The sequence below is a fragment of the Motacilla alba genome, chromosome 5, assembly GCF_015832195.1.
Source record: "Motacilla alba alba isolate MOTALB_02 chromosome 5, Motacilla_alba_V1.0_pri, whole genome shotgun sequence".
In the NCBI taxonomy this organism is placed as follows: domain Eukaryota; kingdom Metazoa; phylum Chordata; class Aves; order Passeriformes; family Motacillidae; genus Motacilla; species Motacilla alba.
The window spans coordinates 10109413-10130404 of record NC_052020.1 but is presented as its reverse complement, the minus strand read 5'-3'; the positions used below and the strand labels follow the sequence as shown (position 1 = coordinate 10130404).

Sequence of the window (20992 nt, the reverse complement as noted above, 5' to 3'; positions counted from 1 at the left end):
AACCCGCACGTTTTAACGCGTTTATTTGGAAACCTTTGGACGCTTTTGAGGCGCCGTGAGGAGAGGCGCCGCCTGAGGGAGCCGTGCCCCGAAGCCCAGGCAGCTTTACCCAGGTAAACCCGCTCGATTTACCGGTGAGGGCCTGCACGCACAAACACCCGCTTGCCTTCGGGTGATCCAAAGGCGCGGATACACCAATTCCTAGGGGCGGGTGTATGACGTGGGCCAGAACGAGCAGGCACCGCCCTCACACCGCCCTCACACCGCCCCGGGGCCGGGCCCGGCCCGCTCCGCCCCGTTCCCGAGCACGTCCGGGTCGGGCGCTGCCGTGAGGGGAAGTGCGCGCGGCGGCCCCGGCCCGGCGAGCGGCGGCTCGGGCAGCGCTGTCGCCAAGATGTCGCGGGGCTCCATCGAGATCCCTCTCCGGGACACCGACGAGGCGAGTCGGGCGCGGGGAGGCGGCGGGGCGGGGCAGGGAGGGCGATCCGTGCCGGGGCGCGGGCGGTCGCCGCTGCCGCCCCTGGTTGTGCCCCGGGCTCGGGGCGCGAGTGTCGCTCGCAGCCCCCGCGGCGGGGTCGCAGGTGCGTGTCCGGCCGCGTTCGCGCCGCGCTTGGCTGTGTCAGGGTCTCTTGGTGTTCCTCAAGCAGCGCCTAGACACAGGCAGGGCAGAGGACCTAAAGTTATTTCACTGTGGAGCTAAAAACTTACTTTAACTTTTCTTTATTTAAGGTGCCCTGTCACAAGGCAAAGTTAGAAGGGTTCAGGAGAAGTATGTGGAGATTTGCAGCGTATAGCAAAGTTTGACGTTAAATCATGCCGTGGCAGATACTGAATTAATAGTGTAGCTAAGTGAGGTGTTGAAACATAATGCTTACAGGTTGAAGAATATTCTCTGTGAACATCTGTATCCCTCCCATTCTTTATATGTACACATATCATACATATATGCATCCATGTATACATATATATGTGTACACAGAGACATTCATATATGCACAAATATATATATATGGGAACATATTTCTGTATGGATGCCGTTGAAGTTTTAAGTCTCACAAAATTACTTTATTCTATGGAGTTTGCATGTTTAAGGGCATTTTCTTATGTGACAGATATTTCTGTCTGGGGTGTCAACATGAATTGTGATTTTGGTGCTGCTGTTCAGGCTACTTGGATCCCAAAGTTCTGAATTAATCACTGGGGAATGCAATAAAATACCCTCTACTTACCCCTGCTCTTTTTCACTTCCATGTTTATTTGCTGTGTTGGTTATATCTATTTCTCATTCATAACTATTTTAGTTGATGGATGAGGGCCATTATCTGTCAAACAGGAGGTGCTATGCAAGATAAACTAAAATGAGTAAAAGTTAAGCAGAAATATTTTTGCTGGTATTCTAAAGTCTTGTATAGTCAAAACTAGAAGGTTTCATAAACTGGATTGCTCTAATTCAGCCTACAGAGGAGTCCCAGCATTGGTAATCAGGCTACAACAACTGCCTTCTTTCTTGCTGTAAAATTGACTTGTAACGCAGATGACTAATTATTAAAGGCAGCATGGCTGAGTAAGGTGAACTAACAAGCAGTTAAATTGTGTTTCCAAATATCCCATCTGGGGAGTACCTGTTCCTTTTTCCTCATTTTATAATATCAGAAGATTAGATCAATATGGGAGACTAATACAAAACAATGTCTGAATGATGAAAAGTTCTTGCTGTCATTTGCTGGTCATATCTACAGTTGTGAATATTCAGAAATTTAGCTGCTTCAGTAGTCTCTTAAATTCCCTAGGGCATAAAGATGATTTTACAAAATTTCAGGAATCTGAGTCTTAGGTATTGATTTTCTGACATCAGATTTTGACTGGAAGATTTTGTCTCTGAGGTAGATCTCTACATTACCTGTAGGGAAAGTTTTAGTAAGTCAGCAGTGTGCAGTCAAGTTGATTATTAGCTGATTCTGAGCATGTGAATGAAGTTGAATTAGGATATCTGCTTATTCTCCCTCACTTGTATCCCAAACACTGGTTTGTCTTTTCTCTAAAGAGAGGCCATCATTTTTATCTTGTACAGGATGCAGTATATTATCTCTCCTTTCTTTGTCTATAACCTTGTTTAAACACAAATAATGATTTATGTTTTGTGCTCTGACAGGTCCAGTTTCCTTTGGGCTCAGTGGCAGACGATGTTTTTAATGCTTTGTGAAAAGATGATCTGTGTTGTTTGGTTCTAGGTTATTGAGCTTGACTTCGATCAGTTGCCCGAGGGTGATGAAGTTATAAGTATACTGAAACAGGAGCACACCCAGCTGCACATATGGATTGCCCTAGCGGTCAGTATAGATACAAATTGTGTATTTAAATACTGTATTCACATAATCAAATCATGATTTCCAGTTCCATACTCTTATGACCAGTGATAACTGAGTTCCAAACAGGTACTTTATGGGGTTTTTCAGTCTTTGATTCTAGGCCATATGTTTCTGATTGACATATGCATATTAGGATTAAAATTTAATCTTTTTTTCATGAAACAATGCCTCTTGAGGGTTGCTTTCTATGTTTTTTTTTCTTCCCTGGTGCATAGTTTTCGTGGTTTGTGCCTTTGATTACGTGCTTCATAAAAAAGGAGGGACAGTATCTACACTGTGGAAAGTATGGTTAAATGTCAAAACATCAAAGAAGTCCAGAGGAAGACCAGTGGATTCTTCACTTTAAAAATAGCTCCAAAAGTTGTGTTTTAAGGTGGTGAGGCACTGGCATAGGTTGCCCTTAAAACTGTGGATACCCCATCCCTGGAAGTGTTCAAGGGCAGGTTGGATGGGCCTTTGAGCAACAGAAAAGTGTCCCTGCCCATGGCAGGGTGGTTGGAACAAGATTATCTTGAAGGTCCCTTCCATCCCTGGCCATTCAGTGATTCTAGGACAGAAAAATATTTGGCATTATCAGAAAACCTTTCTCTGATGATACCTACATTTATTTCTGCTTTATCCCTACATCCTAGAAAAAGTGTCTGTGATACCTAAAGCATCAGCTTGGTATGTTCTGTACTCACTGGGGTGGTGTTGTGTGTTAAAACTGTGTTTTGTAGCTGGAGTACTACAAGCAAGGCAAAACAGAAGACTTTGTGAAGCTGCTGGAAGCTGCCCGCATCGATGGCAACCTGGACTACAGAGACCACGAGAAGGACCAGATGACATGTCTGGACACTCTGGCAGCCTACTATGTACAGCAGGCTCGGAAGGAGAAGAACAAAGACAACAAGAAGGAGCTCATCACCCAGGCCACCCTGCTGTACACCATGGCTGACAAAATCATCATGTACGACCAGGTAAAACCGATATCTGATCAAAAAAAATTTTTGTAAATTACTGATTGTAAAGAAAACAAGTATTGATTCACTAAAGGGAAACTTCAGAAACTAGAAACTGCTCAGGCTTTAAAGTGACAGGTAAGCAAAACTTGTATCTGAAATGTGCATGGTGCCACCAGGAGTAATTCTGTCTAGCTTGGCACACCTGATAGAACTACTTCAAGTCAACTTTGGAGATTGGGAAGGAAGGATTGGTATTCTCTAGCTTGATAAATGTTAGAGAAATAATTTAATTGTTAAAGCCATTATTAGGCAGTTAATCTTTCACATAGTCCAAACTTCATATGTTACAGAGATAAATGTATTGCAAATTCTTTTCCTTGTCTAGAATCACTTGTTGGGAAGAGCCTGCTTTTGCCTGCTTGAAGGTGATAAGATGGACCAAGCTGATGCACAGTTCCACTTCGTGCTCAACCAGTCTCCCAATAATATTCCTGCCCTACTCGGTACGAGTTGATGGATATTTGTAAAAACCTGGTCTTTGGTTATTGTGTGCTTAAGAGGGTGTGTATAGAGACAATGTGATCAAGACACACATGGCAGAGACTAATTCAAATTTGGAAGTACACATAGGTAGAAGAGTTAGGAAAAATGCAGTGCTCACTGGCATCTTCTGTATGCCATGGGCATACATCCAGTCCAGCTATTTATGCTTCCCTGGTGGTGGCAATGAAGCTGGACACTCTGTTAAGGGTGAAGTTACCACTTGTGAGGGGTCAGCAGACTGTACACTTGTAATTTAAGTTGTTCACTAGTCTCAGTAAGTATCTTTTCTCTGGACCAATAAGGAATTAAGTTTCTGCAGAAAAAATGAAAATGTAAATTTAATGTATTTTCATGTTTGCTTTTTTCATATACTTGACGTCATCAAATGTAACAAAAGTTGTCATTGTCTGAATTTTCTGTTAGTTTTTGACTGTAACTTTTGAAAATGGGCACAGCACAAGTTAACCAAATAATACTTGAGTTTCTGGTTTATAATCTTGGTTTTATTCCTGGTGTGTTCTAACAGGTAAGGCATGCATTTCTTTCAACAAGAAGGATTATAGAGGAGCCCTTGCCTACTACAAGAAAGCATTGCGTACCAATCCAGGCTGCCCAGGTAAGACAGAAAGTATTTGCTGTGCTTGCAAACTAACTCAGGCCTTCCTAATTCAAATTCAAAGGGCACTTTTGTGGTCTATATCTGTCAAAGGAACCCCAACCCTCATTATAGAGGGATTTAGGCATTCATTGACTTGAAGTATTTCTTAATATTTAGAGAAGGAAGTTGTGTTTAGGAAAATACTGTTCTTTTTTGGAGTATTACATTTAAAGAGGTATTAGAAAATGGAATTTTGCATGTAAGAGAAATGAAAGTTGTATGGAGAGGGAGGGAACTGTTCAAGACTTGCAGAATTTCTTTCTCTGTAAGCTCTTGGAATAAGGCTTCAGAAATGACATAATAATAAAACAAGACATAAAAATAAAACCAGACATAAAAAGCAAAATTCTACTTATAGTGCATGATGTGAGTTTTCCTGGTCTTGTATTACTTTATTTATGCAAAAATCTGGGAAAGTGATTTTTAATGGCTGTAAAAGTGATACATGGGATTTAGGTACATTAATTCAAGGTATTTACATTAGGATCATAAATATTTGAAAGTTTCTTGAGAGATGTGATAGACTTTGCCATAATCTGTCTGAGAAAAGATTTATTGCAAAGTTGATGTGTGTTCTGTGGTCTGCTTTACCATAAGATTGATAGCTACAAAAGTCTTACTTTTCAACAAACATCTTTCCTTTGCTCCCCTTTTTCTGATGGACACAGGTTTGAAACTGCTGTTTATGAATTCTCTGTACTCTTAGATCACAAGCAGTCTGAAAGGGCAGTATGATATGAATTTTCTGTATTAGTCCATCTGTACTTGGTCATGGAAGTTGGAGGATGATAAATAGCATGTGAATCAGTTGTTCATTTGAGGAGAAATGTCAGCTAACTTGTTTATTCATCTGTGTTTTCTGAAGACCTGCTAGTTTGGGGTGAATTTGACTGGCCTAAGAAATGTCCAGCCCTTCCATCTGGCAATTTTTTAATGCTTTTCTTTGTTATTTTTAATACATTCCCATAAAAGTAATTTTTTATTTGTTTGGCATTGGAGTCTGTGGGAGATTGATCAATGTTCTGGGGTTTGTGAAGAAATCAAGTCTTACTAATGCATTCAAGTTCATTTTGTGGCCAGCCAAGTATGGGCTGCTGCCTTGAAAAACAGCAAGTTGTTAGATGGCTTGACAGGCTTTGAGGAACTATGAAAAACTCTGCTTTCACTCCAAGTTGTGAAAACAAAAAAGGCATAAAGTTGAAACTTTGGGATTCTGAGTGGTGTCACGTTGTTCCCTAGCTGAGGTTCGGTTGGGAATGGGCCACTGCTTCGTGAAACTGAACAAGCTGGAGAAAGCTCGCCTGGCCTTCAGCAGGGCTCTGGAGCTGAATTCCAAGTGTGTCGGGGCCTTGGTTGGACTGGCTGTTCTGGAACTCAATAATAAGGAGGTGGGTCTGAATTAGCAGGAATCCATGCTCAGTTCACTTTCTTTTAGCTAAAAAAAGCAAATCTTTTATCCTTTCAAAGATAGTCCAGTTTTGAAATGGGTAATAACTTTTGTGGTTGAATAATTTCAAGTCTGGGCTACTGTTGAATGATATTGTAGATATGTACTTGTGATGTGAGCAGAACATTCTGAATAGCTTTCTTCCTTTGTTAAAAATCTTCAATTCTGTTATTTATAGAAGAGTTAGGTACAGGAAGGTAGTGCTAGGTTAACTGTTTCATTTAAAATAATAAATATCCATGGTGAGATATGTGAAGGAAAGTCAAGGTAAAAGACATATTCCCAGGAATATGTCTAAACCAGGACGTTAGGACAAGATTTTTAGAAGTTTAGAAGTTGAGAACAAATTTTCAAACAAGTTTCAAAGTTACATTCAGGCATGCATGCTGCATGGTAAACCAAAGAATAGGCAAGAAGAAATTTTAACTGGGCTGGTAAAAGTACAATGAAGTGGTGATCCACCTTTCTAGGTATTGTATCACTAGAAAAATGCATGCAAATATAGCTTAGTTGGGATCATAACTTCCTTAGCATGTATTAACCATCTCAGAGATGTTATCACTGGAGGATGAGACCCTTAAGTGTTTTTAAAAAATTAATATTGTTACATAATTGTATGTGGCTAAAATTTAGTGTGCTGTTTTCTATAGTTCAATAGAACTATACTATTCTATAGAACTATACTCCTTCTTTCTATAGAAAGATCTTTTGTTAGCACAGAATGTCTGAAAATTTCTTGGTTTACTACTTTGTGAGGGGAAAAAAACCCTGTTATTACTTCCATGAAGAAACTAAAAAAAAAATGTGAGTACAAGAGGTTTTTTCATAAAACTACAGAAAGAACCAATAATACTCAAAAATCAAATTTTAATAAATTCCACAGATGAGAAATTGATAATATTTGGTATCTTTCTCTTTCTTTTCCTGAAGATCTTTTGACTGAAGTCAAGGGATGAGCCCACTCACCTGAAGATTCAAAAAACTGTGATTAAAAGCTGAGCCACTCAAAGATGTTTTGTGTTCTTTCTAAGAAATATATCACCAGTTTTTTACTTCAAACTGTTCTCAGAACTTTTACAACAAAGTTAGTGTAACATGGAAGAGTTGACCCAGGGAAGGGAGAACACTGGGGAAAAGAGCCTCTCTGAGTATTAAACTAATTGTTATCTTTTTTGTGCTTAGATATTTCTAATGTTTCTTCCTCCTAGAAGATGTTATGGTGTCAGATCAGGGTTGAGATTACACTGTGCTCTCCTTAAAGTCTGTCTTATCTGTTTTTCTTAAATGAAAGCACTTAGATCTTTGGGACCTCTACCCATCTACTGGATTGGGTTGAAGTTGGACATGAGACTCAAGGTATTGGAGAACTTGGACAAATGCACAGTGTGACTATAAACCACATTAACCTTTGAAAATGAAGGCAGGAAGGATTCAATATCTCCTTATCCAGGAGTATTGTTATGCTAGGTTTGGAAAGATTGCACCTGTTTAAACTGAAATTGATTTTTTAGCTGCCTTCATGTTACGTTTTAACCTCTTAAAACTTAATGTGTTCAGTAAGACAGCTCTCCTCTCATCATAATTACAAAGTAAAGCACAGCTGTTAGATGATTCCCTGATAGCATTTTTGGTGTTTCTGTTCAGAAATAAGTACACATCAAGCTGACATGCTTGTGATACAGATTTCATGGTTGTCCTAAATCAAGAGCAATTATTTTATCAGTTGTGGATTTGAACTTGTAGGTAAATCACATTTTTACTGTGGGAAGCTTTCTTTAAGGTGTAAAGCTTCTTTAGAAAGGAGTAAGTTGATGCAATGATATTTCTATATAAACACCTCAAACTTGCCCTGATTTGAAAAGGGGATCTAAAGCTGTTGTTTAGAATTTGAACATGAAAATATCTTCATTCTACTGTTGAATGAATTGGGTAAAACACTGAAACCTAAACCAAACAGGCACTGGGGACACTGAACAGTAGAAGGAGCAGAAGGAAAGCTGCCAGGCTGTGAGTGTGACATGTCAAAGGACATCAACACTAAGTCTTTTGGGTTTTTTTGCTTTTTTTTTTTCCTAGAAAGTCCTGCTGTGCTCTTTTCCATCCCTGTATGGTAGCTTCACTTCCTGCTTTCCACCTGTATGCTGCAGGAAGAAAAGCCAGTTGCTGAATTTACCTTTTTTTTGTGAGTTCAGTATGGTGTTGTCAGAAATCCTGAGCAGCCTAGACTGAAAAATGGTTTTGAAGATGGTAATAAGATACAGATACTGAGGTGCTGCTGATACCTGTCAATGTTTCATTTAGGCTGATTCCATCAAGAATGGTGTTCAACTCCTCTCTAGGGCTTACACAATTGATCCCAGTAATCCAATGGTGTTGAATCACTTGGCCAATCACTTCTTTTTCAAGAAGGTAAGAGATCACTGAAATTTTACAGTTAAATGCTTGATGACCTCTGAACAGTAAGAATTCTGGTGTTAGATTCACATTTCATCAGGTGCCTAATATCTGTTAATCTAGATAGAAGTGTGAGGTTTTTGGCCTGAATTTTGTATAAACCTTTCTCAAGAAAACCAAGAAAGGTACACTTAATTAAATAAAAATCAACTTTGTGTCCTGAAGGGGTTTTGGGTTTTTGACGTTTGGGATTGGTTTTTTTGGTTGGTTGGTTGGGGGTTTTGTTGATTTGTTTTTCCCCCTCCTCATTCTTCCATGCTTTGAAACATGAAATAGAGAAAAGAATAGTAAAATAGTAACAGCTAAAACTAAATCTGTTGTTATTTAGTCAGTGCTGTGACTAAAGCTTTGTTGTATTTTCCAGCTATCCATGTTTAAATCATAAAATCACTTGACCATAAATAAAGTGAAGACTTCCAAATTTCATTTAACTTCCTTTTTTTTTTTTTTTCCAGGACTATGGTAAAGTACAACACTTGGCTCTTCATGCTTTCCATAACACAGAAGTGGAAGCGATGCAGGCAGAGAGCTGTTACCAGCTGGCGAGGTCTTTTCACGTGCAGGTAGAGGAGTTTTTAAAACTCCCCTTTGAGTTCACATTTTAAAAAAGTCTCTGTTATGAAAGTTCGTGCAAAGGTTGCCTCTAAAAACACTGACTGTTTTTCATTTAATTCCTTTTAATTAGGAAGATTATGATCAAGCTTTCCAGTATTATTACCAGGCCACTCAGTTTGCCTCATCTTCTTTCGTGCTTCCGTTTTTTGGATTGGGTCAAATGTACATTTATCGAGGGGACAAAGAGAATGCTTCACAGTGCTTTGAAAAAGTCTTGAAAGCCTACCCTAACAATTATGAGACTATGAAAATCCTTGGATCTCTTTATGCAGCTTCAGAAGATCAGGAGAAACGGGACATTGCAAAGGTGAGTTTTCCTTCCACCAGCATCGTGTTTATTTGCAAGAGTAGAACTTGGAAATCAGATTTGAAATCAGATTGTTCCTTAAGTTGAATAAAACTCAGGGTTAGGTGGCTGTAGATATGGAATATTTCATATGGGCTGTCTTGAGGGATCTTCCTGTCTGTGGAGAGTCACGACTTCTGGACAGAACTGAGACTCCCCTGGGCTCTGGGTAAAGCATGTCCAGGAATTTAGAGAAGCTCCAGCCTCATGTTTCTATTTGGTACGTGAAAAGGGCAGAGTTCTTTCCATATATATATATACAATTGTCTGAAGATGGGAAGTTGGCTCATAATTTCCTGAAGAGAGCAAATCAGCTGGTGATTTCCAGAAAGCACTTGTCCTGTCTGGGCTTATCTGGATGGACAGTGATGCTTTTTTTTTAATGAAAGGCATTTTAAATCTAATGCTGGGTAGATAAATGCAATAAATGTTAGGCATTTCTCTAGCTTTTCATGTTGGTAAAATAGCCTTTGTTTCTCTAAGACTCAAAGCAGGTGTTCAGTTCTACAGAAGAATAAAATAATGAGGGAAGAAAACTAAAGCAGATTTATTACTGTGCAGATGTTTAGGATGTTTGCTTCTGCAGTATGGTATATCTTTGTAGTGTTAAGGTGAATGCCTTCACTCTTTCTTTTATTTCCATTTTTTTAAACAGTGTCTTTGAAGTGGCATAATGTGTGTGTCTTTGAAGTGGCATAATTATCTTCTGTTTTTCAGGGCCATTTAAAGAAAGTCACAGAACAATATCCTGATGATGTAGAGGCATGGATTGAGCTAGCCCAAATTCTAGAACAGACTGATATACAGGTATTATTAATACTCATTTGGTGAATTATGTGTGTGCTTTTCATAAGAGCATTTAGAGCTCATTCTCTTCTTTCTTTCATCCACTCCCTGTTTCTTTCCAAAGGGTGCTCTGTCAGCCTATGGAACAGCCACACGCATTCTGCAGGAGAAAGTACAGGCTGATGTCCCTCCAGAGATCCTGAATAACGTGGGTGCCCTGCACTTTAGGCTGGGGAACCTGGGAGAAGCAAAGGTATGCAGTTACTCACAGTTTGAATGGTGCTTCTTGATCACACTGAAGTTTTTCTTTGGGAACGTTCTGGAGTGCTTCATTGCTCTTTTCTTTCTGTACTTCAGAAATACTTCCTGGCATCGCTGGATCGTGCGAAAGCAGAGGCTGAGCACGATGAGCATTACTACAATGCCATCTCTGTGACAACATCCTACAACCTTGCCAGGCTCTACGAGGCCATGTGTGAATTTCATGAAGCTGAAAAGCTCTATAAAAACATTTTGAGAGAACATCCAAATTACGTTGATTGTAAGAAACATTTGGTATTTCAGTTCTACAGCCATTGTTACAATACCAAAAATCTTCTGGTTGATAGTGTCTTCTGCTCTCCTTACATCTGTCTTCCCTTGTTTTCACAGTAGCGTTAGGGCTGAGTAGCCTGTGCTATTTGCCACACGCTGCAGCACACATCATGCCCCAGCCTCATCTGTAGCCTTTTCCCTGTTTGTTTTCCATTGACACCTGCAGATACCCTTCCCAAAGCTTGTGGAGATGGGAGAGCTATTTCAAGCGGAGGGAGGAAAATAATGTAACTGATGGATCCTTATTTCTTTGCAGTTTTTCAGTTGCCTTTAACTTATGAAGCCAATTTAACACGTTTACAATACTCTAACTATTCAAAACCTGCAGTTTTTGTCTGGCCATCATGGGTGCAAGTTCCTCTTCACGTTGTGTTTCTCATTGTGAATAGAATATGAAAGGTGTCTTGCTGTCCTTAGCTGATCAAAACAAAGATTGCTTTTGAAATTGATGCATGGACAATATTTTCTTTGTTCAAGAGGACTTTAACCTGTTCCCTGATTTTTATTTCATTTTCTATCTTTATTTTCAGGCTACTTGCGCTTGGGAGCTATGGCCAGGGATAAAGGGAATTTTTATGAGGCTTCTGACTGGTTTAAAGAAGCACTTCAAATCAATCAGGTTTGTAACCCTATAAGTGTTTAACATTATAAAACACTGTAAATAATAAGTTAGCTTAAAATTTAATTTTCCTCTTTTTGTGTTTTTATTTTGTTTTAACTAGGGGAAGAAGAGAGAGCTGCGAGATCTGCTCTCTATGTTTTGTTTAGGGTTCTTTTGAATATGGAATTGTGTTTAAGAAGAGTAACACTTTATACTTAAAAAAGAACCCTTGCAAAGGAAAAGAGTGCTTTTGTAACTTAAAGTGAATTTTTATTTAGGATCATCCAGATGCCTGGTCTCTGATTGGCAATCTTCACTTGGCTAAACAAGAGTGGGGTCCAGGACAGAAGAAATTTGAAAGAATATTGAAGCAGCCCTCCACACAAAATGATACTTATTCCATGCTGGCTCTTGGCAACGTCTGGTTGCAGACTCTCCATCAACCCACAAGAGACAGAGAAAAGGTAATGGGCATCTCTCTGCCCTGTGTGTGAGTTTGTTGGTTTATTTTTTGTATGTTGTTAGCTATTCAGAGCCTCTTCTTGATGTCTGTTTGGCATCTTGTAGTTCATAAAATCTCTGGGTAGATCTTAATACCCCACTTTAGAAGTGAGTGATGAATTGGGGCATTTCTTTCTGCAGGAGAAACGTCACCAAGACCGTGCATTAGCCATCTACAAGCAAGTCCTCAGAAATGACCCAAAGAATTTGTATGCTGCTAATGGCATAGGTGAATATCAGACTCTAGTTTTGCTTCAGAGGTGATCATATTCTTAAGTTTCGTGCTTTAATAAAGAATTGTTTTTTCAGGACCTGAGCACTGTAGAGTGGAGCCCAGGAAATGGCAGCTGTGTCGGTTTTTGAAGGGGCACTTTATTGAGGCAGTATTGAATTTTTTGTGGTAGGAATGCACAGTGCATGAACCTGGAAGCTCATACTGTCCATATTCCTCTCCCCTCAGGAGCTGTCTTGGCACACAAAGGATATTTCCGTGAAGCTCGTGATGTTTTTGCCCAAGTGAGAGAGGCCACAGCAGATATCAGCGACGTGTGGCTGAATTTGGCACATATCTACGTGGAGCAGAAGCAGTACATCAGCGCTGTGCAGATGGTAACATCTCCACATTGACCTACATCCTGTCTTGGCTCACATGACTTCTAGATGTCTCTCTGTTGTCAGGGCAGCTGGGAAATTTTCTGAGCAGTGTTTTAACAAGTTCTAGGCCTATTTCTAACAAGCTGTCAAGTCTAGATTTAGTAACAGACTGCCAAATGTGGGTGAGGGGTAACAAAGCACTTATCAACTTGTATACTTTTTTTTGGTAGCAGGGTTAGAATTTTGGTTGTGAAGTAAATTATTAGCCAGAGGGGTTTCAGTCAGTGTAGTTGCTGCATGTGATTTACATTCAGATGTTTCCAAAGTAAGCAAATACAATTTGCTGCTGGGGTTTTCTTTAAAATAGCAACAATTCCTATTTTTGTTCTTGTAAATGACCACATGAATTCTTTAAAAGCTGTCTTAAAAGCTGACTGGGCTAAAATTTCACTCACCGCAGTGAAAATCACAAAATAATTTGTGTTGAAAGAAATCTGTTGAGGTCAGCTAGTTTAACCTGACCTGCCCAAGCAAGTAAATGTTCAAGTGTCAACCTATTCTGAGTAAATTGGCTCAATTAGCTGATGAAAAGCATACAAATAAGCTTAAAAGCACAGCATATGTTGAAAGGGGCAGAAACTAAGAACAAACTTGTGTCATTCAAGATGAGTCTTTATTAAGGCTCAAAGACACTTCATTCAGAGCTATTCTGAAGCTTTTTTGTGATGCTTAATAAAGAAGTGTTACTGGGCCTTTCTTACATGCTCAGGAGCTCAGTAGTCACTGTCCTCCAGTGAACTATTGTTAGCAAGCTTTGGCAACACAGTCACATTCACTCTGTTGTGCTTGAATGGGGTCTGTTGTTTTTTTAGCACTTTGACTATTTTTATTGACAAAAAACCTAATGAAAATCTCATTTTAGCAATTGTTTAAGCAGTGAATTGCAGTGGGAAAGTGGGTATCACTTTCATCTATCGATTTGGGAGAAAAAATATTTTAATCATTTGCTAATTTATTTAAGAAAAGGTGTTACTAGAAATGTGTTTGTTTACTGAAGTGTTTCATTGTTCCCTGGATTTTGCTATGCAGTCACAGTGTGAAATGCATTATATTGGACTCAAAGGGAGACAAATTGAAATTGCTAGCCCAGCTTACTGCAGCCACAATAATTATCCTACTGAGTTCTCTACCCTAAAGCATACAAATCTGAGGCAGGCTTGAGCTAAACACAAAATCTTGGTTGCTGAAGGTACTCGCAACACAGTGAGATCCAAGAGTAACAACCTCAGGTGTTGCAGTTCAGGGCAATTTTTCTGTACTTGAGCCGCAAATAAAACTTGCTTTGTATTCCTTCTGTTTTGGAGGCTTAGAGAGGGTGAAGGGTTCATTGAGAAAAGAGTATGTCAAACAGAAGGTGCTTTTTACTGAAAATTATAACATTTGCTATCTTTTAAGCCTTTAATTCTAGACCCACAGAAGTTATAGTAACAAGTCATCTTTTACACTTTAGAGAAACTGATATCCCTTGGCATGGGTAAGTTCCTCAGCTGGGTGGACAGAGCAAAGTTGAGTTATCTGGGAAGTCTGATTTTTTTTTTAAATAATTACATCAGATATATAGAATTAGTGTATTAGATATATTTCCATTTTTAAAATATCTGATATGAATAAAGAAAATAGATTGTTTATTCCCCCCACATACTGTGGAAAATATTTGATGATCTTAAAATGAGTCATGTTGGTTGGACTTTGTTGCAGTAAATGCTACTCTAACAAGTATTCTTTTGTGCTTAAGACCTACAGAGCTGCACCAATTTCTAGAAAAATCAGGTACTTGCTATGGAATAGGAGAGAGAATGTTCTGATCAGTGAAAAGGAGGCACCATGTAGCATAACACACTTCTTTAAAAAACAAAAGGCTTATTAGCAGCAATGCTTTTTAGGAATAGAAACATTACTAGAGTTAGCTAACCAAAATAACAAACCTCTGTTGCCTCTTACTTTGATTTCTTTTTTCTTTTATTTCAGTATGAAAACTGCCTCAGAAAGTTCTATAAGCATCAGAACACTGAAGTGTTGTTATATTTGGCCCGGGCACTGTTCAAATGTGGCAAATTACAGGAATGCAAACAAACTTTGTTGAAGGTATGGATCTAGAACATCATGGATCACAGGATAAAATTACTGATGTGTGTTTGTGTTTCTTTAAATTTGGTGGTCTGGGGTTGAAATGATGGTGTTTATTCTCTTTATGTCATTTCTGTATCACTTTGTAGCTTATCTTAAAAACATGGGTTTTTTTCCAGGCCAGGCACGTGGCTCCAAGTGATACAGTCCTCATGTTTAATGTGGCTTTAGTGCTGCAAAGACTCGCTACCTCTGTCCTGAAAGATGAAAAAAGCAATCTGAAGGAAGTGCTTAATGCTGTGAAAGAGCTGGAGCTCGCCCACAGGTAAAGATGATTTGTTTCTAATCCTTATAATCCATGTTGTTGTCCCCTTACAGTGTACTTGCAGTATTGAACACAAATCTGGTTAGAAGAGCAATCATCTTCTACAAAGCACTGTGCAATTCTCGAGTTTCTAGTAGGAAAACAAAATACTGGGCCTGACAAAACTGTGTGTTCAGATTTTGTTCCAGAACCAGATTTGTTTGACCAGGTGCCAGTATGTGTTTCTCAAAGAGTTTTGTAACTGCTGTGACCAAGATGCTCTTCTTCCCAGAAATACGCAGTTGAAAAGATGTTGACAATTATTCTACAACTTGAATACTGTTTTATGACTTCTTTCAAAGCAAACTATAAGGCTTAAAAGCAAATCTGTTTATCTTGCATTAGCATAATTCATGACTGGCAGTCCCTTAAGACTAATTTCACCCTCCTTTTGGTATTGTCACAGTTTAAGAACAGAAGCAGTTTCTTAAGTGTATTTGAGATATTTTAGTTCTGTTTAAAAAACAATAATAGAAAATTTTGTGCAGACACCAGTGTGATTAATCTGATCAAGTTATCACCATCCTTGAACAGAGCTTTCAACCATTTATCCTGCTCCTAGGTGTAGCTGGTGCATGATTTGTGCATGCCTAGCTTTGCTGTTGTTTTGAGGGTAGAAGTTCTAACTTAAGTTCTAACTTAAATTTAATGAGAAGCTTGTTATTTATTGCCTTGAAGAAGTTGCATGAATTTATATTTGCCTATTAACTAAAATTTTTGGAAAATACTTTCCATAGTCTAGACCTCAAGCAAGGAATTATTATATTCATATACCCAAGAATTTTAATCTAGCACAGAAACACTTCATTTGAAATGTGTCTGAGGGTATATGGGAAAAAACTGTGGCAATCTCGAAAGTTAGAAGTAATTTTCTTTTAAATTGGAGAAACTTTTCAAAGCACTGATCATCATATCTTACTATCTACTTGGAAGTTTGTTGTATTCTCAAGGGCCTGTCCACTAGGTCAAGGAGGCTGTTCTGAAAGCAATTTGAAAAACAAGTTTCCCTTTCTCCTCTTATGCTGAATTCAGGCATGTAATCTGTGACAGATAAGGAATCAATCTGTTGGGGTCAGCAATGTACTTACAGGTAGGAGCCAGCTAATGAAATCTCAGAACTCTCTTTAGAATTTTTCCTCTCCAGAGTGGTTAGAATGCTTTAGATTTGGAGTAGTCTGAATGCACTTTTTAACTGTTAAAAGGTGCTGTATTAAAAGGTGCTGGCACAGAGGAAATTGTTGGGAGTTCCTCATCTGTTGAGTTTTGCAGGTTTGTAATTCAGGAGTAAATGCTTTGTTTTAAGGCAGAATTGCAGTGAATATGTAAGTAACGCCATATTTGCTTACTTTGGTTTCTTGTGATTTCCTCCAGGTACTTCAGTTACTTGAGTAAAGTAGGTGATAAGATGAGATTTGACTTGGCACTTGCTGCTACAGAAGCCAGGTAAAAAAAAAAAAAAAACAAAAGCAACCCACAAAGAAATCCTTCATTCAGATTCTAAGAGGAATATTTTTGTCCTTTTTTTTTTAATATTAAAACTAGATTCCAAAATTTCAACTGTCAGTTTGTTAGAACAGTAGAAATACAAGTGCAGGGTCACTCCCTGCTACTGTTTCATTCTTTCCCTGTGTTGCACTTCTGCACATTCTTGTAAGATTTCCATAGCCCCATACAAATACCATGTGTTGGCCACCCTGCACTTTGCATCTGAATGGATATCATTGAAGCACTTTGTACAGAGGAGAACATTTCAATATTAAAAAAATGTCATTTTGGCATCAGCTAAGAGGGGGTTGAAAGCGCCTTGCTTTAATGTTTTGTGTGACATGGGCACTTTATGCACCCTTAACTCTCACACTTTTGGGTTTTTTAAACTTGAATTTTGCCCTACATTTCCAAGAAGGTTTGTTAGGTTGTTGTGATTAAATACAAGTTCTTATTAACCATACTTCTGAAGATTTCCAAATTGGTTGGCATAATTCCTTTTATGTTCCTGTGTGGGTTTTCTGTATATGAATTGGCTGCGTTTGAAGTGTGAATCAATATGTTCTGAAATGATCCATTGGAAGATAAATTAGCTTACTAAAAATGCTTCCGTTTACTCAAAAATCTGCGCTGCTCTTCTTTGAGCTATTTCAAGTAGCTGTTTTTTTAGTTCATTGGGGATATGAATGTAGTGTTGTAATGCAGGCCCTTTATAAAAGCATTTCTTTTTGTGTTTGCCACCTTGCCTTACCTGAGAACCTGGATTTTGCAGGCAATGCTCTGACTTACTGAGCCAGGCCCAGTATCATGTGGCTCGGGCACGCAAGCAGGATGAGGAGGAGAGGGAGCTGCGTGCCAAGCAGGAGCAGGAGAAGGAGCTGCTTCGCCAGAAACTGCTTAAAGAACAGGTTTCATTCCACTAAATTCTGTGTATTTCATTTTATAAGTGCACACAGTGACAATATGTGTGCTCCTCCTGCTCTGGGGTGGTACCTAGTAGCTGTTTTTCTTAGTCATAGTAAGTGCCAGCTGAAAATATTGCAGCTAACAGGTGATGCTCTTACTTCCCCATAGCCTCAGAAATATTTAGTTGTATAATGAAATAAAATAGTTGTGCCATAAGTTCTGCCATCAGACTTTTACCTATTCTACCATAGGCTTTTTTGTAGAAAACATTTTGTAAAAAACTTTTTTTTTTTTTGCCATGTGCATCTTCTGCTGTGACACAGAGCACGAAAAAGCAATTTTCCAGTCTCCTGACAGCAAATCATTTCTGTGCCTGCTGTTATAATCACCACGGGGGTGCAAATACAATGGTAATGGTTGGCTTCCTTGGTGTTTCAGGAAGAGAAGCGCCTGAGAGAAAAAGAAGAGCAGAAGAAACTTTTGGAACAAAGAGCTCAATATGTGGAGAAGACCAAGAATATTCTGATGTTCACTGGTGAAGTAGAAGGATCAAAGGAGAAAAAACGTGGTGGCGGTGGAGGCAGGGTAGAACAGAATGTTTTAATCTCTTTTTTTGTTTTTTTATTTCTTTTAAACCTCCTTAATTTTCCCCTTCTGATACATAGTTTCTTGCAGAAGCACAGGTTTTTCATTTCAAACTCCTAGGCTCTACTGATTAAAATTACACAGGTTTAATACTAAAATGTCAAAACTGGAAGCTAGTACTTAAAAGTTCTGAGTGTGGTGGCATCACTAAAATGTGTTCAGTTGTTAAAATAACAGAAGATTGTCTTATGTGCCAATTCTGAATCAGTTTCTAAATTATACCTCTCTGGTGCCAACTTTGTCGTGGTCTCTAGAAGGTCTGTATTTTCATTTCTTCCAGAACACGTTCAGCTAAATTTCCATTTTGAAGTGTTTCCTGGTAGCTTTGTAACTGGGATGTGAATAACAGGTTGTGTTGCCTGTCTTTCTTACAGCGTTCCAAAAAAGGAGCAGGGGAGTTTGATGAGTTTGTCAATGATGACAGTGATGAAGATCTGCCCATCTCTAGAAAGAAAAAGAAGAGAAAGGGCAGTGGTAGTGAACAGGATGGGGAAGAAGAGGAGGGTGAGAGAAAGAAGAAGAAGAGGAGGAGGTAGCTGATACTTTAATTAATTAATTATTTATTAATGTCGATTTAATATTAGACTTCCCTGAGCAATTATAGGGCTTTTAAGTAAATTCTCTGCAGTCTTTTGTAACAGTTTGAAAACAAACTCTTATCAAGAGGTCACATGGTTATTTTTTACTAACACATTATAAGACTTAAGCAACCACTCTGCAAAAGAAGTAGGAGTAACACTTGATGAGCTGGACATTTCTTGAGACTGGTATTTTTGTAAGTTCTAAGGGTTTTTTGCAATATTATGCTTTATGCCATATGAAATGTATTTCTGTTCAAGACCCCAGAAGGCAGAAGAGGGGAGTGATGATGAAGAACACGAAAATGGCCCACGGCCTAAGAAGCGACGTCCACCCAAAGCAGAGAAGAAGAAGGCTGTAAGTTGAACTTTGAATAACTGCATCACTCTCTAAATATCTATGTGGAGTTCAGCATTACCCTGGTCAAGAAAGATTTATTAGTGTTGAAAATTATGGCAAAACCTCCTGAAGCCAACTTAGAGCTTATTTTTATCCTCCTTCCCTGTTGCTAGTGCTGCTTCAAGGATGAAAAGGATATTTCCAAAGCCATCTAGAATTAAGTGATAGTAAATGGAAAATTTTTAAAAAGCTTGTCCGGTTTTCTGAATGTGTTTCTACATTTGGGCCCTGTGCCACATGAACAAGCAGCCCTTTGTTTTCCCCCTATACAGCCCAAACCAGAGCGTCTGCCTCCTTCAATGAAAGGAAAGATCAAATCAAAAGCCATCATTTCATCAAGTGATGATTCTTCTGATGAGGACAAACTCAAAATTGCTGATGATGGGTAAGAACCTTAACTAACTTTGTGTGAACTTAGAGTTTCAGTGCTTGCCTTCAAGAGAAAATGCAGTGTTAATGAGATAACATGAAGATAATGAGAAGTTTTTCATTGTACTCTCAACATCCCTTCCCAGGGCAAATTAATTCCACTCATTCTTCTAAAAACTAGCATTACCCAAATCCCGGTGTCTTGCTTTATGTATCAGCTAAAGGGAGCACCTTTTAATACCATTTTTCCCCTGTGCTTTTCCCCACAGGCACGCTAGGAATAGCAACAGTGATTCTGAGGAGGGGGAGCAGCAGCACAGCAAACGCATTGTGTCCGACAGCGATTCCGATAACAGGAACAAGTCTGGCAGCGAGGCAGGCAGTCCCCGCAGGTCCAGCGCCCGCGCGTCCGACGAGGAGTCTGACAGTGACAGGTCCCCGAGGAAGAGGCGGCGCTCGGAGTCGGAGCAGTCGGACAATGAGTCCGTGCAGTCGGGGAGGAGCCGCGGCTCCGGCGGCTCCGAGAACGAATCGCGCCCGGCTTCGCGCAGCGCCGAGTCCGACAGGGACTCTGAGAGGGGCTCTGACCACGAGGGCTCTGCCAGAGCTTCTGGGAACGAGTCTGAGCCAGAGGCATCTAATGATGAGGGCTCTGAAGGGGGCTCAGATGACAGCGATTAGAGCTGAATCGCAGACCGTATTTTTAAAAAGTTCGTGTAAATACATCTCAGTTACAGGGGAGATAGAATTTTTATATTTCAAAACTGTGATTTAAAGAACCTTAATGTTTTAGTAAACTGTCGTGAGACCTTCCTGTGATTCTTTCTATTAGTTACTAATGGATGTTTCTCTGAGTTGGCTTATGGTGTATTTTTAAATTTAAACCACTGTAGGTGCACAGAATCTCTGTCCTGTAGTCAGCACACCGAGGATGGAATGCATGTAAAAACTATGGAACATAAAATCTCCTTAGGTGGTTCAGAGTGGCTGAAACTTTGTTCTGTGATTAAAGATGCATAGATGGATCTTAAAATCCTACCAGATGCAACAAAGAGCTATGGATATTTATCTTTTTCCTCACTTGGAGTAAAGGTCAGTAGGGAAGTTTTTCTTACTTTCTATTAAAGAATAAATGTGCCACAATGCAGCTCTTTTATGTTTTCAAGGGTTTGTTCTTTTGCTTCTGTTTTTGTGTTAAATCAGTTGAAAATGTGCAGATCTTAGAGAAATTTTATAAACTAGTGATGCAGATTTAAATGAAATATTTAAATTGGCTGGTAAAGACATTTGGGAGAACTCTGTATTACTTGAGAAAGGTAAAGCTGCAAGTGTCACAATAAAATGTTCTTGCTTATTTGTTTGGAGTGATTTATTTTACTCCTTAGAAGGTATAAGCAGAATACCTGAAAACGTTGAATTTGACAATGGAATCTCTTTGGAGAAGGTGGTCCTCACTGTATTGTAAGTACATGGCTTTGGGAGCTAATTCCTTTCACATAATGTGTTCAGGAATAACAATGAAAAATTGTTGTGCTGTAGACTAAATCTGATTTTTCTGTGTGGTTATGAAAAAAATCAGTTGCACCAGTCCCAGGAAATGTTTTCCTTTTTTTCATTGGTCATTAATTCCTGTGTCAAGCATTTGCTAAGAGAAGATTCTGTAGGT

The 20992-nt window shown here is 39.1% G+C and overlaps 1 protein-coding gene across 1 annotated transcript; it reads left to right on the top strand.

The window, feature by feature from the left end:
* The first annotated feature begins 286 nt into the window (after positions 1–286).
* On the top strand, positions 287–20682 carry CTR9 (CTR9 homolog, Paf1/RNA polymerase II complex component). Its single transcript, XM_038137595.1, has 25 exons — positions 287–439; positions 2232–2330; positions 3089–3328; positions 3699–3816; positions 4383–4472; positions 5754–5902; positions 8263–8370; positions 8871–8978; positions 9101–9337; positions 10094–10183; positions 10287–10415; positions 10520–10703; positions 11287–11375; positions 11636–11821; positions 12000–12087; positions 12319–12467; positions 14481–14597; positions 14759–14904; positions 16315–16386; positions 17201–17336; positions 17773–17919; positions 18354–18511; positions 18819–18915; positions 19230–19342; positions 19596–20682. Exons 1-25 carry the CDS (start codon positions 395–397, stop codon positions 20005–20007), a joined length of 3507 nt encoding a protein of 1168 aa, XP_037993523.1. The 5' UTR covers positions 287–394; the 3' UTR covers positions 20008–20682.
* The last annotated feature ends 310 nt before the right edge of the window (positions 20683–20992 follow it).

Coding starts and splice junctions, on each gene's coding strand:
- CTR9 (XM_038137595.1), top strand. CDS start 395: ATGTCGCGGGGCTCCATCGAGATCCCTCTCCGGGACACCGACGAG. Junction 440..2,231: donor CTCTCCGGGACACCGACGAG/GCGAGTCGGGCG, acceptor GTTTGGTTCTAG/GTTATTGAGCTTGACTTCGA. Junction 14,905..16,314: donor GAGCTGGAGCTCGCCCACAG/GTAAAGATGATT, acceptor GATTTCCTCCAG/GTACTTCAGTTACTTGAGTA.